This window comes from Ambystoma mexicanum, chromosome 2p, assembly GCF_040938575.1.
Source record: "Ambystoma mexicanum isolate Mex_15411 chromosome 2p, UKY_AmexF1_1, whole genome shotgun sequence".
In the NCBI taxonomy this organism is placed as follows: Eukaryota; Metazoa; Chordata; class Amphibia; order Caudata; family Ambystomatidae; genus Ambystoma; species Ambystoma mexicanum.
In genome coordinates this window covers 1,447,639,167-1,447,658,156 of record NC_090923.1, presented here as the reverse complement: position 1 = coordinate 1,447,658,156, position 18,990 = coordinate 1,447,639,167, and the positions used below count along the sequence as shown (strand labels likewise).

At 45.1% G+C, this 18,990-nt stretch overlaps 1 protein-coding gene across 6 annotated transcripts in view; it reads right to left on the bottom strand.

Moving 5' to 3' along the window:
* The window catches only part of AGAP3 (ArfGAP with GTPase domain, ankyrin repeat and PH domain 3), a 1,746,798-nt gene that overhangs the window by 79,056 nt on the left and 1,648,752 nt on the right, over positions 1-18,990 (bottom strand). For all 6 annotated transcript variants that reach the window (XM_069646010.1, XM_069646012.1, XM_069646011.1 and 3 more), the window contains one exon: positions 3,562-3,716. In XM_069646010.1, the coding sequence (XP_069502111.1) occupies positions 3,562-3,716 (155 nt within the window). The remainder of the gene's footprint in view (positions 1-3,561; positions 3,717-18,990) is intronic.

The window sequence follows — 18,990 nt, the reverse complement described above, 5'->3', positions numbered from 1 at the left end:
TGGGCAATAGTTAGCCGGGCAGGACGGGTCAGCAGAGGGTTTCACATATGGAAGCTTATTCTCTTGTCATGGAATTGGTTACTTGCCTTAAACCCCTGCTCCAAATCATGTGCGACTACTAATGTCTATGTTAATGGAGCTGTGCACTGCTCTGCAGAACGAGACAATAAAAGCTGGGTCTGCCATCTTGAAATCAGGAAGACCTTTCAGGGTGGCTGCCTGATTGAGTCATTGTCCCTGCCAGCTCAAGAGCTGGTTATCTGATCTGCTGCGTGTGAATGATTGTGATCCCTACTGCCAAATCTGTGGCTGCAAGCACCAGGCAAGCTCGCAATAGCGTTTCCATTCAAGGATCGCAGGAGTGTACTCACCTGGGCGCCTGTGATTGAAACGCGAAAACCGTGGTTGCAGTGCAAACCACTCCCTCTCTTAATCAACCATAAATGTTTCTAGGGCTTGTGGGTGGCATGCCTTTGGAGGTCAGGAATGGGGGGGGAGATAGGCCCTGGGAGATCCGCTATCCAGCTCCATCAGGGCTGGCAACACAAAAAGGGTGGCTTCCTCTCGGCCTCACACACTCCTTTTCTTGGTCTCAATAATGCGACTTTGTTACACATAGCCGCGTCTGCTCTGGCACTAGTATCTGATCCAGTGTCCAAAAGGCATAAAAAGGATAATAGCCACGGTGCCAGAAAGATTTTCAAATGAGTATTAAATTGCCTATTTTCTGAAGTTGGGATTAAAATGAAGGTTAAAGAGTAAAAAATGAATTCCCATTTCTAATAGGGATATGGTTTACGTGAGTAAAAATAGAACTAAAACAGAAATCTTTTCTTTATCCCTACTTCTTTTAAATTAAACCCTGCTGATACCACTGATCCAAACATCTCCATGAAGTTAGAGCAGTGACAGCAGGCGTCACAACGCCTATGTGTGTTTTCTGGGAGTATTGTTGCTTCCTATTTTATTAGAAATATTTGCCATTTTTAGGTGTAAAAAGTTGTTGGAATGCTTATCTGTAGGCTTGCTCAAATCCCTCACAACATTTGTCATAATACAAGCAGTTGGATTTGTAATAAACCAAACAACTGCATCAGGGGAAATCACAACTGCCTTGTGACGCAACGTTTAAGGACTGTTGGTCCTCCCACATGAGGGTTCACAGTAAATGTCTCAGGGTAATGTTCAATGTACTACAGTGTAAAATGATCAAATACCAGTCGATCTTATATCACTACCTGAAAGATGCCAAGACCATTTCATTAACCATTTCTAGCCAATCTGATCGGGAAGAACATCAACTAAGTGAACCAGATCCAAAAATAAAACATATATTGTCAATTTTTCAACTAAAAAACCAGGGAAAGGAGTTATGCTCTATTTTTGGCCATGGTCCACTGGCAACAGATTTTCTGTCCAACCATCTATACCTTTATGCCAATCAATACGTTCCTTTAACATGGTGTTTTCTGCGTGGCCTCATTGGTTGCTCAGAATGGTACATTCTACTTCAGGTAACTTCAAGTAATTTTCCTTATATCCCTTTTTATATATAATGAGCTATCAACGTGGATTCACTTTTCTTGTTCTAATCGTATTTGTCTCGAGAGGATAGCTCAGGGTCAACGCACGTGCCTTGTAAGCAAGACAACAAGCAGCAACGCAGGTTCGATCCCCGGGTCTGCGATAACCAATTACATAGCAGTTTTCACAACGTTTTTTTCTCCCCATGTAATATCTGCCCCATCCATGTACCGACACAAGGCGGAAGAGAGGGCACGGGGCGGAGTTAATATCTCTGCCGTGCTTTCGACCTCCATCTTGTGTGAGCATTGTGTTTTACGCCTGAATAAGATTTCATGGAGGCGTGAAACAAATAGATTCCTAAGGAAACTACCTCGAATCAGCACCTGCTAATGAGCAGGGTGATTCCATAGGAATCCATTAGCAAACGCCACCTTTAAAGAGTCATTTGCAGGCAGAGTTTACTATTTTGCAAAACATAGAGTAAAGAGTAAAGGGGATTTTGCCTGGTTTTACTCTCAACATGTATGCGCTGCATTGCAAAAGTGGTGGTCCCCTGCATGCATTTTGCTTTTTATTTTTTAGAAGTACCCCCTTTCTTTTGCTCCACCCTTGGCACAGTTTTACAGATCGATTCCTTATTCCTTTGTCAAAACTCCACCCTCAAGCATACCTAGTTAAGAAAGAAAGTCTAACTCGAGACCCAGGTTTCCATGGCCCTCATTTGACATCACCACCACAGCTGCCATAAGTGAACCCCAGATTTTGTAATCCTGTTTGCAAGCTTACTAACAAGGTCTACCCTGCGCCCACGGATGGGCTTGGCCTAGGGAGGGTCGTTGCGGTGCCGGGGGTGGAGAGTTGCTACGGGGAGGAGGATGTGCATAGCATGGACTAGTGTCAGGGGCTGATGGGTGAGATGTAGAGTTGTTCTAGGTGTTGGTTCTGAGACAAAAGGGCGGTTAAAGTAGCAATGGTCCGTCTGTGTGTGTGTTGTAAGGTGGAAAGATGAAGGATGGGGGAGGATGGTTACAAGAGCCTACTGCACTGCTAAGCTGGTGGTACCTGCACTGCAGCATGAGTTGGACAGCACGGTGTATGGGGTTCTAGCACATTATTTATTTATTTTATCTCTTATAAGGCGCAGCATGCCTGTAGGACTCCAGGAGAAGGGATGAAGGCAGAAAGCAGCGGCAAAGTAAAGAGGAATTCTATTCGGGAAGATTAAACAGTTATGTCTTCACCTTTTTCTTGAACATAGTAACCAATTGAGATGTTTTGATAGTCAAGGGCAAGACATTCCATTCAAATGGGGCATTGATTTCAAAGCTACAATCCCCAATTTTTTTTTAGACGAGAACGCGGCTCACTGAGCTGGAGAGTGTCAGAGGAGCGAAGCACTCTACTGGATGATTTTCTCGCTAATCTTTTAATGAGATAATGTGGTACATTTGAATTCTGGCATTTATATGTGAGTGAGAGAATTTTGGGCCTAATTCTCTGCCTCATCAGAAGCCAGTGACGTGTCCTTCTGAAGGCAGGGACATGGTCACGTCTGGCCAAGCCAAATACCGCCCTAACGGCTCCATTCGAAGCAGTTTGAAGCCGATTAAGGTTTCCTTGGAATGTAGTGACCCTTATACTGCATCATATGAGCCGTGGTCATGTATGGATTGCTTCTAGGGAAAGATAGCAATACCCAAAGGGATTGCGTGGGCAAATTTGAGGAGTTACTGCACTATGCAGCTGGTGGTTTTCACCAATGTGTTTGATTTAATGTGCGTTAAATACACTATTTTTCACACGTTGTCCCCATAATGTGCCGCAAGTTACTATTTAATCACTTTTTGACAAAAAAAGCAATGGCAAGCAGGTCTGGACTACTTTTTAATTGATGTCAGGGACTAAATTTTGTCCCAGTCCATCCTCGACAGTGGTACTCCGGACTGTGCCTGAAAGAAGACTGTGCTACTTATAGGGCTGACATCAGTGCTCGCCATTTAGCCCCATGAAGCAAGGCGCGGCCTTGACTCTCACCTTGTTCTTGACACTCTCGCATGACTGCAGACTGGCAAAGATCTGGCCCTCGATGGCCTGCACCCAGAGCTCTCTCTCCTCACACACGGAGGCCTCGAAATGCCACGTTTGCCCGGTGAGCGACACGATGATGAACTCAAATGACTCCTCTTGCTCTAGGAGAAAAAAAAACAAGAAAACAGGGAACATTGGAATAGAAATAACATGTTTAAATAGTATCACATCTTTTACAATCATGATGGTGAGCAGGGGTACACCGAAACCTACATTTTGGGGGATGGAGGGTGCTAACTGGTGATGAGAGGGGCACTTCAGAACTGGGTGGGGCAAACTTGGAGACTCTACCCCCCTTTATTCAATACCAAGGGTTGTCCGACGTGGGCCCACATAAGCACAATATCCCAGTGACAATAACCAAGTGATTGGATACACATTTAGTTGCTTTGATAATTTGTATATCTAAAGCCCAGGCATCCGATCAGGCATCACCCTCTAAGCAAAGGCGACACCAGTGAACCAGGCGGTAATACAGTGTGCCACCAACCTACCCTCTCCCACCAACCCCCCACACCCTCCTACTCCTACCCTCTACCTGTCTCCTCAGCCCAGCATTACCCATAGGCACGCGCACACACACATACACAACATTCACTCATTTAAACATACCATTCACTCGCACCCCTATTCACCGTACACTCACTCATTCACACGCATCCCCATTCATCATGCACTCCTTCACACACACATTACATAATACATGTACACATACATATTGAGCTAACATGCAACAATGCTTCCCTCCCCTCTGTGCTGAACAAAACGCAAGTGCGCACATCAGCCACCTCCCCATGGATGTGAAAGAGCACATACGTTGTTATATGTTGGCTCGGATCTTTCTGGAAGGCGCTAATGTGTGCATTTGATTTTTGTTAGGCAGAGAAGTGAGGGAAGCGTTTCCTGAAACTAGCAGCTCTAAAGCTTTGCTGCGTTTGTGCAAATACATTTTCCTGTACGAACACAGTAAAACTTGAACACCACCAGTTTCAGGAAAAACTTCCCTCCTGTGAGGTGTCACTATTGCAAGGTGGACAACTGCTTGTAGTTTTCTCAGTATTTGACATTTTATTTTAAACAGAAAATGCAAAGGAAACATAACTAAGCCTACTCTACCAGGGAATTCCCTACCTTCCCTAGGATCTAAGGGGACAGCTCCTAGCATACACAAAACTGGCCCTCACACTTAATCAAAACATTGAAAGCAAAGCATAAACAACATAAATAAAAGATTACAAACATTACAAATGACTTGGATAACTTCCACTTGTTTTGGGTAGGTCCAGTCACAGGAGTGTCCAAAGTCGATTTCTCCCAAAGCAAAGTCTTAAATCAGTTCTTGAAAACAAAAGTTCACCCAAACAAAAACCCACTGGTAATAGTTCCTTCTCCGTTTGATGAAAAGTTCCACTTCCAATCTTCAAAAAGAAAACAGCACCAATGGTAATCCTGGATAACTTCCTTCCAGGATAGAATTGACAAAGTTCAAAACAAAAGTCCCACTTCTGCCTCAACAATCCTTTTTGTAACCTCTGCAGTGTATTTGGTATAACTTGTCAGGATGCTTCTTCTAAGGGGGTTTCTTTCTCCTTGACAACTCCCCTTCTTAATATGGCAATTTACAAGCAGGCTCCTTAGCGTCAACTCAATTCAACATAATGTGCTCTGACAATATCATAGACACCCCCAGCTCTATTGGTTCTGCAGCAAATTCATACTTTAGGAAACCTATCAGGCAATTTAGACCAGAATCTTCGACCGCCACAGGTAGGCAAGGCACTCTTCTTTCATATGACATAAGAAAGGGCAGCCTCTTTACCTCTTCTGTCTGTCTTACAGCTACTACTAGAATCTGTCTTGGTGTCTAGACTGCTTCTCCACCTCATCTTGAACAGTCTCAGATTCACAGATTGTTGATCAGTTCTTCTTACAAGCACCCAGCTCCGTTCCTCAGCTTTATACACACCTTCTTATTTCCAGTAGTTACCCCAAAGCTGTAATGCCACACTTTCAGCCTTGGATATCCTTGCCACCCTTGTATCAGAGAACACTGGATTTATAGCAATTTCAACAACTTCATAACATCAGTGGTTAGGTCTTCATAGGGCTGATTTCACATTAGAAAGGTTATGTCTACTGGCTTGGTTAATGTGTGTTCTTCTTGTGACTTCAGCAAATTCTGCAACTACAAAGTATTTGTTCTGAATGTTGCAAGTGTCAGGTTTCACTAGAGAAACAAAATTAGGTACACACGACCACTCTTTGATGATGAATTTCAACTTAAAGACTTGCATTCCGTTACTTCATACAGAGTTCTGCTTTAACGTAAATCGGGAATCACAATCACTTACACACAACCCTTTTTTGATGCAAGTGTTCTTGTAACAACTCATGAAAGTCAGCTACTACCTCTAGAGTGATTACCCACAACGTTCTCCCTCTTAATAGGAGATACGCAACCACTTAGGTAAGGGTTTTTAATACAACAAAGGAAAATGAAAGGCTTTCCTTCTACGCAATCACTTTAACTTGTGCTAAACACAAGCGGGATACATTTCCTTTGTTGTTAAGATTTCACACAGCAACAAACACGTTTTAGTCCCAATTCAACGCAAGTGTTAATTTGTGCTGGTTACAATTACCGGCAAGGAGTTTCTTGTGAATTGGAGTACGGAGCCTCACTCACCAGCTCCAAAGTCACAGAGGTTTATTTATTTTATTTTATTTTAGCATTCATGACAACGGCCAAACCCTGGGGTATCACGGCGTTAGTACATTGTTAGCAGCAAACCACAGTAGAGTGGGTACATGTGGATAACTGTTCAGAGAGGACAATTCAGTACAGTGCATAAGCCAGTTTGTTACAGCAGCTTCCATTTCCCGGCTTTGTTTCTTCTACTAGTACTTAAGGCACTCTTGGGACACAAAGCTCCCTGCATTTCGGGTGTCTCTGATCTGGCCTCGACCACAGAGAGTTTCCTTCTCTCCTGCTTCCCTCAGCTTGCTTCTGCAGACAGACCCAGCTCTGCATTCACAGAAATTGGGCACGCCTGGAAAGACCATCGTCTCCCAGTCTCTTCCAATGCAACCGCAGCCAAACAGGGTTTGTGGGAACAGGACCAACTCAGAACCTGCAGGTGAAATCTGCTCCTCTCCCATTCTGAGGCTGCGTAAGTGGTCACATTTCCTTGGGAACTCCCAGCCTCGTGCCGTGCCTCTCCATCTGACACTACTGCCAACCTGCCGGGTCCTGCTCGAGCTCTTTTCTACTGCTCCTTCATGCTGAAGACTTTTATGCCGCTCAGGTGGGGTAATTGATTTGAGGTGCTGGCTATTGCTGTTAATTGTCTGACCCTGGTAAAGGCTGCTAGGCCTTCTTGCCTGTCCTTTACTTCTGCATACCTCTTCAACCCTCTCCTTTGTCACAGTCCCTGAGGGTTTCTGCAACATGCAGTCCATTTTAAGGGAATTAGGGTTTCCCACTTCTTTTAATTGGTGGAAGGGCAGGGTTTCAGGGAAAGTTAAAAAAGGGGTTCCTACCAGTCTTTCTAGCCTGATTCTCCCCCTCCCCCATGTGATCCTCCCACAGTGCACCACCCCCAGGGTCGGGATCAGAGAGCACCTGCCTTCCCCTGGCCACATGAGAGGGGTCCCAGACCAGGTTCCTGGGGAATGTCCTGGCAGATTCTCCACTCTTCCCTCTCTGGTTAACACAAAGCAAGTGTGCACATCAGCAGCCACCTCCCCATGCATGCGAACCAACATATAACAATGGCGTTATGCCACTAATTGTCACTAATGCAATATGACTGAATTTTCCTAGAAAGGGCAAGATCGCAAAATGAATAGTTCCAGCGACCTCCCTATATCAGACCTTCCAAGAAGAGTTTGGGGTTAGTATGCTAAAAGAAGCCACCCAAAATAAAGGCATGGAAAATAAAGGCACAGATCACAGGGCAAAAATTATGAGACTATTCTAAGGGCAATGCTTTTTTCCAAAACCTTTTAAGCCTGGCTTCTATACGGAGAACATAACATCTGCAAAAAGCAGGTTTTGCACTCTAGCAAAGTCAACACTCACAGGAACCCTGCAGTGCCCCTCAGGATGACACAGTACAACTAACTGACTCTTAACAGTCTGAAGTTTGCATATGTTTTTGGTATTTATTTTTTATGAAAAGAGACACCAGACATAGTCGAACAGGACTATAGCAAGCAGAGAACAGACAAGGATGAGTTCTAAATGAAGAGTTACGATTTGGGGAGCGGAAGCTAGAAGCAGCTCCTGAGTACCAGACATCACCTGGTAGGCAAACGCTAGTTCTGGAGACCCAGGAACTAGTACTAACCCTTAACTAACGTACGCATGAGATGCAAACTCCATGTTTCTGTCCATTTTATAGGTTTTATTAAGCGTCCATTGTCCCTTAGAAGTGTCCTTTGCTCTCCCCTAGACACACTCTCAAACAGAGCGTTCATGTCAAATGTGTAAGTTAGTATGACACTATTTGGACCTGGGAGTTAAAAGTAGCTCCTGTTGTTGGTGTCAAGCAAACCAGGCACTTTTATGCTGCGTGCCACACCTAAGTAGCTTGAATGTCCTACCAATTTTAAACCCTGGCAAGCCAAAAGAGAGGAGAGAAAAAACGGGGCCTCCAAAGGGATTTGTTTAAAGTTCCACAAAGTTAGACGATATGCTATCACATTCCTTAGATGCTTTACTTCTTGCAAACATTGTAGGACGACATTGAGTTAAACTTTCCAACCAATCCTCTGCCGTGCCTCTGTAATTAGACTTCAGCTTATGAATGTAATTTTTAGAACTGACTGGCCCTTGTAAATTGGTTACTTAAGGCAATGAGACAGACCAAGGGGCTGCGGGACACAATTCATGGAAGCTACAATCGGTGGAGACAGTGATTAGTGATTAAATGAATTTGCTGAAATATGTCCTGCCAAAATTCTGTTTCCTGTGGAACAATGCCAAGACATATGACCTAGAAACCCCTGCAACTCTACTTGACTGAATATTCTGTGGTCTTTACTCTCACTTATACATTTTCATATGAGCCCAGTCATTTTTTAACACACTCTAAATTACAACTCTCAAATTTGGTCTCATTTACTTCCTTAAGTTGCAATGCAAATCTCTTCACTTTGTCTGTCTGATAAAGGTATCCACATTGTGTTCCCTTGTGACTATATAATGTGTACAAGACTCCTGCGAGTTGTGAAAGAGACAGTAGTTTGTAAAGGGTTGTTATTGAAGGTGGGTCATTTGAAGCATTGCTGACCAGGAGGGTCTCCCCAAATTCCCGAAGTCAAAGAACTAGTGGCTGACACGAGAATAGTCTTCAGCAAATGATCTCTGCCCAGCTCATATCCAAAGGGATTACATTTACAGGTCAAGAAATCGAAGTCCATCAAATTTCCAATAGGTGTTAACCGTCGTTTAAATAAAATACTTATGTGATTTTGCAAGGCCACCTACCATTGTTCAAAATACAACACATTTTATTAAAAGGATTCCCAGGTTCACAAGCTGCCCATAACACTATATCTTGACTAGGTGACCTCTGCTGCATTCAGATTCTGCCCATCTTGGCTGGGGCCCCTCTGTACTAATCTTTCGGCACAGTAGCATTCACGTTTGTCTTCATGTGACCTGAATGCTTCCCTCCCTACATCTCAGTCCTGTGAGGTGGCCTTCTGTGACAGAAAGCACTGCACAAAGAGTGTCATAGCTTCATGGTGCAGTCGAAGGATAGTAATATAACATGACAGAAAGGTGCCAGTCTGTCACGACATACACAAGGACAGACATCTGGCCCTTCTCTCCCTACCTATCCTGTTTGATCACACATCAACCTCCACCTAACACTTTCTAATGAACACATCCGGCATAGGGAGCTCAGACCATAATTTCCCACTAAAGAAGGCTAAGTATTACTATTCTTTGATAGCCTAATTCTAAGTAAGGTACCACCAAGTCTCACCGTGAACTAAAATAAAGTCTAGCAGGACATGAAAAGGAAGAAACTCTCAATAATAAACTTTTTGACGTCACTGTGCCAATCCTTTTTAATTTTACTATACCAGTTTGACTACTCCATGCCTTTACGTTCTGTTATTAATATTCACTGTGATACACAGTCTATTCTTGACTATGCCACTCTTGGCTCAGGATTGGAAGTCACAGCATTAACATTCTGGAGTTAGACCTGGGGTACAAAGCATAGAGGTACCCAGGCAAATAAGCCACTAAACTTCCAGGATTGCCCGAGCACACCCTCGAGCCTCTCATGCATCCAACACAGTGGTCTGCACCCTGTGGTACTCCAGATGTTTTGCACTACAATGCTACAATGCCCATGATCCCTCACCATTGAAAATGCTGGACAAGCCTGAAGGGAGTTGTAAGTCCAACACGCCAGGAGAGCCAAGGTTTCCCTGCAACATTGTATTGTGCACTAACTCACAATTCTCCAAAACTGCCTTAAAAACGCAACCAATTATCACAACGCTTTAGGACATATCCGTCATCACTTTCTTGCAGAGCAATGGTTCCCGTCCTCTTTTCTACCCTAATTTTCCTTCTTCCAGCAGGTGAAGGACTGGATTACAGCCGATGGAGGCACATTATGACACTCGACCGGAATGTCTACATGCTCGGATACTAATCCGGTGGTGATTTGGCACAGTATTAAAGCATAAAATCATAATATGAGTTAAATCATTGCTCTTCACTTCAACACTACACTTCCTTTAATTTTCCCATCTCGTCACTTTGATTTAATCATTCAGCTATCATTACTGTTAATCTACTTAAAAGTGTCAGGTTGGGGACATTCAAAGTTACATAGCCCTCAGAATTTCAGGTCAATTGACAGCAGGGCTGTTCCTTGGGGGATACAGATAGAGAGTGGAGCACCTGCTCAAGTTATACATCTCACCGGTTCAGTCATCACATACATCCTTTAGGTTACAGCAAGCAGACTGGTTCAGGCCTCGGATAACAAAAGTATGTACAGATGGTCCTAAAAATCCATCATTACAGATCATGCAATGCCTCCACACTTGCTAGAAAGTACCCATTGTCACATAAAGAAGGGGCCCTGTGGCAACAACAAAATGGCCGCCAACATCAACAATAAATGTAATCTGGATAATCAATGTGTTTACACACGTAGCCTGCTTTGCATGGGTAATATGTATATTTGGTCAAACTGGTTCCACGGAGCCGAGCAGAAGTGCATCTGTGCTTGGGGCTGTATGCTCTCACCCTCCATTCTGTGTGTGCATGCATTATTCTGCCAAAGAGTGAAAGGAGGGGCCTCCATTAGCGTTTTAAACAGAGACCTTGTAGTAACAGGCTATGAACCTACATGCCAACTGTCCACGCCTCAGTCAGTGGCTCAGAGGAATTCGACATGGCTTTAACCACATGCCAGATAAGTAAGAGGGTTTGTGGCTTTGGGTGAAGCGCTTTACCGGTAGCAAAAACAAGACCACAGGAGACGGCAAGAAATCCAAATTAAGCAACTAATCCCTGTGAAACACAGACTGCATAAAACAATAGGACTTCACTTTTTGTCTTTGTACTTTCATACTGCTGCAGAAATCTGCTACACTCCTTGTCCTGCAGGTAAAAGCACCCTGGGTCTTGGAGAAAAGAGAAATTAGTGTAAGAGTATTTTGTATAAGAGTTATTCTTATAAATATACTTATAATTGAGAGTGCAGATGACACATCCATAATCACTTCCTTCCTGAAAGACTGTTCTGTGTACCTTCAAATGGATTTGTAAGGAAGCACAATCAGATACAAGAGATAATAGTTTAAACTTAACACTTTTATTTATGTTTAGCCTGTTGCTTTGTTGTCAAAAGTAGGAGGCAGCTTCTTCAAGTCCTATAGAAAGCTGTATTCACCGTGGCAATCCTCAGGTTGCTTATTCTTATGGGCGTTTCTGCTGCTTTGGCAATGACTTCCACTCTCTAGGACCCAGACCTTTGTAAATCTGCTCTTGCCTGGGGTCTCCTCCTACCTAGAAAGTCGATGCTTTAAAATCTCATGGAACTCGCAACCCTCTGTTCCCACCCCTCTCCCTGTCAGAGAACCCCCAAGAATCAGTCCTTTGACCTCTGCTCTTCACCCTCTATACCTCTACCCTGGGATGCCTCATCTCATTCTTTGACTTTCACCAGCACCTTTTTGATGATGACACTCAAATATTGTTCTCCTTTCCTCCTTCAGCCCAGCCATCCATCCATCCATCTCAGAACAGATTATGAACTGTCTCACTGCAATTCGTCACTGGATGGCTCTTCTATGTCTCATGCTGAACTCCTAAAAAACAGAAGTCCTCTTTCTCTCAGCTTTCAATGCCATCCCTACCCTGTCCTGTCCTGTCTCCTTCCTGCCTGACCTTCTTGCTCCCTCACCAAGGTTAACAATCTTAGGGTCTTCCTTGGTAACGAGCGACGACTACAACAATTCATCACTACTACTGCCTCTACTGCTTGTATTGACCTAAACATTTGGAAAATGAGTCCTTTTCTGACTAATCACTCTAAAAAGACTCTAATCGCCACTCTTGTGCTCTGAAAACTGGACTACTTCTCAAACCTACTCCTTGGCCTTCCACTCTACTCCTTCCTCCCTCTAGACTAAGTCCTCAACTTTGCTACCCACATACTCTACTACCTACTGAGATCCTCCACCACCTCCATTTACCAACATCATATGGTTGGCCTTTCGGGCACAACCCCCATTCTTTTTGAGTTCGTTCTCCTAGTCTACAAAGTTATCATTGTTCTTGCTCCTTCAAACCTTCCTGATTGTATCTTAGTTTACTAACCCTCTCGTTCCCTTCGATCATCCTCTGCACTCAACCTCACATTTTTATACCCACCCGGTGCCTTCTCTCGCTTCTGTTCTTTCTGTCTGCTCACTCCACTCCACTGGAACCCATTGCCCAAAACAATCAAAGCCAGCCCAACTGTGGATCTCGCCCAACATGGCTTAAACTTCACTTACTTGCTAAAGAGGGAGCTCCCCATGCCCTCTCGCCCATACTCCCTAACTGACCCAACCACTACCTCCAGTGACACTTAATAATGTAATGTTGTATATTTAATTAGTACTACTCTTAGTTGGAAGCACTTGCCCCCTTAGGTTAATGTTCTCTTTCATTTTCTTATATACATTTTGAGTCTGTTTGGTTTTGTCTGTGGTATATCTCCTACTTTTTTTGTACACCCTCATAACCTGGCTCCCTACTCGTTCTTATCTTTATGCTATGGTACAGGCACCCTTTGTGGGAATGCTTGCCCCGTATGTAAATATATTATTGTAAGTAATTTCTGATCGAAATTGACATTGCTGTTCTTCAAATAAATAGAAATAAATAAAATTCTCCCTATTCTCTTCCTCTGCTTTAAGCTCCGCATGGGTCCTTACTTAGTACTAGCCAAATGGCAAAATACAAGAAATCTCTTCTGGGTTTCTTTACCAGGGAATAGGCAAGTCCTGCTTCAACAGCCTGTTGGATGTTTGGGTCCCTAGCGATTCTTCCATTTGAAAGGTGCATTTCCCATGGTCTTTCCCAGATGATTATGGTGAGACAGAGATGGTAAACCACAGACTAAATGATATTGAAAAATATGCCCCAAAGGAAAGTCTCTCTGGCTCTCCCACCAGTGTCAATCACAGTCTCTTGTATACAAATCTTGGTTGAAAATTGTCTGAGTTTCCTGAAGGATTTTTGCCGTCGCCACGGGCTGGATAGCACTCTTCACGCAACACCAGCATGCTTGTTAAAGTTCCCAAGTGTCTCAGTATCGTCCGCAATATCTGCCAGATATTAGCCAGACCAAGGTGTTCGCTACATTGCTTCCCTGTCCCTGGGGCCTGGAATGCTCACCCAAGACTGTTATTTCATTTTCCATCAAATCAAAGGCCACTGAGACTCTAGCTACGGCTCCTAACTCTGTCCTTTGAGGGGTCTGTGTGGGCTATCCTCCTTTATGCTCTGCCACTTACTCATTCCCTCTCCTACTCCCTGAGACAACCAAGAGAAGGACATTGCCTCAGTCTCTGACTAGCCCTGTGTTTGTCAACCTCTTCGGACCCTCTCCTTTCAAGCTCACAAGTGTCTCTCTGTGTACCCCAGCCTCGGGGGTCTTTCTCTCCCCACCTTCAGGGGGCTACTCGCTCCCCAGACATGGGAGTTACTATCTCCCCGACCTCTTTCTGTTCTTTACCTCCTCAACCATTTCCTCCTCTCTCCCCCAGCCACCTCCAAAGTAATCTCTTCTTAACCTCCAGCACACTCTTTCCCTTGGCCTTTACTCTTTCCAAACTCCCATACTAACCAATATCTCTGCTTGCCTTTTATACTCTCTCAACTCCACTCTTGGTCTTTTGGCTAGGGATATTCAGACCCTAGGTTTCTTCCTGGGTGGTGTTTCATAGATGTTCATGTCTCTAGCCGCACCCCTTTCCTGTCCGGGGCCTGAGCCTTTTAGAGGGTCTCAGCCATCTTGTATTTCCAGGCAGAGCATATGATCAGAGGGATTGTCTGGTGGTCTGTGGGCCCTGAGCGTTCTTCTCTTTCCTGGCCCCTCGCAGTAATGTATGTACAAGCAGCGATTTAGGGTTTGTGAGTCTCAACACCCATAAAAGAGTCGGTTCGAGTGGAGAGATCACAAACCTCTGTTAGGAAAGCTTGCATGTGGGAATCTTTGTCTTGTGGGGTCTGCTTTTCCACAGATATTACTCCTACATCTCGCTGCTTCTTTTTAGACTGAACCGATCTTTAAAGGGGCAATGCTGACATTTGGGTTATTGTGAAAAGTCCCTGCAAAGCTTGTGGGCGAGTGTGGAGTAAATCAGAGCATCTGTCACGACCCCCATCCAGAAGACCCCCTGGCAAGCCCATGGGCCAGGAAGGGTCTCCACTAAAACCAGGCATCCTTGGACTAGGCCTTCTTGGGGCCAGTCCTGGCGCCTTGGGCGCCAGGCTCATACTTGATAAAGGACTTGTATTGGGAACTACTTTCTTTCAGTGTCAATCAACATGGAGGCATCCACATAGCTTGGCTCCTTGGAACAAAGCTATGCGATATAGTATTTTTGGGTGTGGTACCATAGGAACTATTTTACCTGGACTACTTTCTTGAAGCTATTTAAACCACACCCGACTGGGATAACACGCTTAGCGTTACTTTGCAATTCTGCAATGTGACGCTCACTGTGTTCAGCGGCACCCGCAAACCTCGGAAGAACAGCATCTGTAAAGGAGAAAAAAGCCATCGTTAGCAGCAGCAGCTTACCTGTAATTTCATCATTAGCTGTCCACGGCTCTTGAGATCAGCATCCTGGAACCAGCGCTCCTCCTGAATCGACGCATCTGCAAAAAAGGGAGAAAAAAGGCATTAGACATTTTTACAATTTAATAAACGGAGCCGAAAAGCATACCTCGCAAGCCACTCCTCGACCAGCGTCGCCTCAGGAATCCCATGCACCGGGTACGCACCGCGACCTGTGGGAAGACAAGACAACAGGTTAGCAAGAGGCAAGGCATCATAGTGCTGCGCGTAGCGCCTACTCACCGCGTCAAGGCTCTCTAAAAACGCCATTACTTACCGGCGAGACCCAATTCAATCTATTCCACATATTGGACTTCCGCGCACCTAAGGAAGAGAAAAGACATTATTTAAACCAAAAAGGCATGCAAGGAAAATAATATAGCACAGCAATAAGACCTACGTGAAAGACTCAAAGCGGGCCGGCATCAGTAAAGTTACTCTATCGCAAACGCCCACCAAGCACAACGCGCCCTTGCCAAGAAGGCAGGACGGAGAGCACACCTGCATTAAAAACCAGGTGAGGAGAGGTCCAGTGAGGCCGCGGGTATACAGGGTGGTGGGGAACTGTTTACCCCAGTTGCCCAGTCTTGAACATTGCCCACCTGTATTCCAAGTAGAACCCTCCCGCTGGTCTCACCTGGGAACCGCAGAGAAGGATACCTGAGTCCCAACTACTGGGTGGCGTCCCCGTGGAACCAGGTGAGCGTAACAGAACGCAAAGCCTGCCAAACCAATCCACCTGGGCGCCATGGAGACATCGGAATTAGACCAATTGGCCCAATCAATAGGAGAACTGCGCGCCGAGGTTCATTCTGCCCGAAAGGAGCTAACGCTCTCCGAAGAGATTTAATAGTGACTAAGGAGCGCACAGAAGACATTAGCAGGCAATACTTGCAATCACAAGCAGGACAGACACCTCTGCCTGGAAGCAACCGGACGGTGCAGAATCCTACCCTGTCATCCACTTCCTCTACTCCGGTACAAATTATGCTAACAGGAACAGTTCCTTTGGCACCGTCGGAGCGGTTTACAGGTGATCCACGGAAATACGCAGCTTTCATGAATCAGTGTCGCCTTCACTTTCTTTGCAGGCCAGGAGCATTCCCAAACGACCAAGCTCGGGTAGCCTTTGTTTTATCATACCTGAGCGGTAGCGCAGCAGATTGGTCTGTACCATTGGTGACCCATGATGATCCTTTATTACATGACTTTGGGGGAAATGGAGAAACTTTTTGCTCGCCATACCCGAGAGCAAGCAGTGGACAATGAACCCCTTTCCTTCCGACTGGGGAATCAGGACTTGTTAACATACATTGCTACTTTCAACAGATTGGTTGCCGAAGCTAGGTGGCCTGAAAACAAAATAACCACGTTGTTTCATCAGGGCTTATGAGGCAAATTAAAAGACGTTCTAGCTCAAGTAGTTGATCCTCCTCGAAACTGTTCTGAGTTCATAAACCTGGTCGTACAACTAGACCACACGTTGCAAGACGGAAAAGCAGATCATTCCAAAATGTATCCTCAGGCTGTGTATGTTCGGTCTAGAGACAATGTAACCCGAGCACAAGAAAGCACTGTGGAGCCCATGCAAATTGGGGGGTGGGGGTGCGACCTCCATTAACAAAACAAGAGCGAGATAAAAGAAAGCAACAACAGTTATGTCTGTATTGCGGAAAACCTGGGCATTTCCTGAAGGACTGACTGGTGAAACCTCCAAGGAAGATCGTCGGGGCCACGGAAAATGATGAAGAGAAAGAATCTAAATCTGAAAACTACCCAGCTCGGCAAACGTAGAGGTCAGTTTGTCAAGTGAGAGGAAAGAGCCACCGACCTCACACTTTGCAATACCAGTGATCTTAATCAATAACCAACGGTCGTCAAGAATGCATGCCGTTGAGGCATACATCGACAGTGGAGCAGTCGGAAATGATATAGATCAAGACCTGGCTGCAGAGATGGGGCTTCCCTTATGTTCTAAGTCGACTACAGACAAGGTGACTACGGTAGATGGGACAGAAATCGCTTCCGGAGCCGTAACCCAATGAACAGCCAAGATAACCTTGCTGTGCCAGGACGGGCATCGAGAACTCATTTTGTTCGATCTCATCAAGACACCTCAATTCCGGCTTATAATAGGGATGCCATGGTTAGTCGCTCACAACCCTTTGATCGACTGGCGGGCAAGGAAATTAACCTTCCCCAGTGACTGCTCTCCAGCCTATTATTATCAAGAACAGAAACCAGCTTTCAGTATTTCTGCAACTCCCGGAGCGACAACATCAACCCTGGGTGTAACTAATACCTTACCAGAGGAATACCGCGATTTCCAGGATGTATTCCAGAAGGACCAAGCAAACACCCTGCCGTCGCACAGGCCTTATGACTGTCAAATCGACCTTGTTCCTGGTGCTCAAGTCCCTTGTGGTAGAATCTATGCTCTTTCGGAACCTGAAAATCTTCATCTGAAGTCTTACTTAGACCAATACCTTGCAAACTGATTCATTCGTCCATCGAAGTCCCCTGCAGCCAGTCCTTTGTTCTTCGTGCCGAAAAAAGAAGGGGACTTAAGGACCTGTATTGACTACCGCGCATGAAACCAGATCACTGTAAAGAACCGTTATCCCTTGCCACTTATCCCGGAAATGCTGGACCAGGTCAAAGATGCTCAGATTTACACCAAATTGGATCTTCGGGGAGCGTACCACCTGGTCCGGGTCAGAAGCGGAGAGGAATGGAAAAGTGCTTTCCGTACCAAATATGGTTTATTCGAATATCAAGTCATGCCCTTTGGGCTATGCAACGCTCCGGCAGCATTCCAATATTTCATGAATGACGTCTTGAGAGAGTTAACTGATGTCTGCGCCCTAGTGTACATAGATGATTTCCTAGTGTACTCAACCTCAAAACAGGATCAAATCAAGCACGTCCGTTCAGTCTTCGCCAAGCTCCATGAACATTGTTTATATGCAAAGCTTGAAGTGTTTCTTTCACGTAACCGAAGTAGAGTTTCTAGGCTTTATCCTTACTCCCGGAGGCATCAGGATGGACCTGCACAAAGTTGACGCCGTCCTGAAGTGGCCATCACCAACGTCAGTAAAAGGAGTGCAAAGTATGTTGGGCTTTGCAAACTTCTATTGCCGGTTTATACCAGACTTCTCCCAAGTTGTACACCGCGTATTACTACGAAAAAAATAACAAAATATTTGCCTGGACCGACGAAGCAGAAAAAGCTTTTCAGGAACATCAGAAAAGGTTCACCTCAGCGCCAATCCTGCGACATCCACGTCCAGATCTTCCTTATATCGTGGAAACGGACGCTTCCAGTATAGCAATGGGAGCTGTCCTCTCTTAAAGAGGGCCTGACACCGGCCAGCTACATCCAGTGGCCTTCTGGTCGAAGAAGTTCTCACCTCCAGAAGTAAATTACGCCATTACTGACAAAGAACTCTTGGCAATCAAATCCGCCTTTAAAGCTTGGCGACACTACCTTCTGGGGGCCAGACACACCATTACAGTTATCACAGACCACCGAAATCTGCAACATCTTAAAAGAGCTAAAGCCCATTCTTCGCCCCAGTTGCAGTGGGCTCTTTTCTTCGCTGAATAGGATTGTATCGTTACATTTCGACAGGGGGTCAAGAATGGAAAAGCTGACGCACTCTCTCGTACTGGCACTGATGACATAGTTTATACGGCCCCAGACCCAGTCCCCATCAGAACCAAAGACAAGCTCTTAGGCCTCACTACGGCCTTAACCCAAATGGAACTGGGAAAAGAAATTAAAAAAACCATGAATCTGGATGCCCTCCTTGCATGGCAAGCGCAGGGGGAACAATATTCCATCAAAGATCACTTACCCTTTTTTAAGGGTCGTCTGTACATACCCACCAAGGATATACAGCAACAAATAATTTCAGGTTATCACGATTCTTTGATCGAAAGACATCCTGGAATTACCAATACCTTAGCCAAGGTAAAACAGAACTTCTGGTGGCCTACCTGG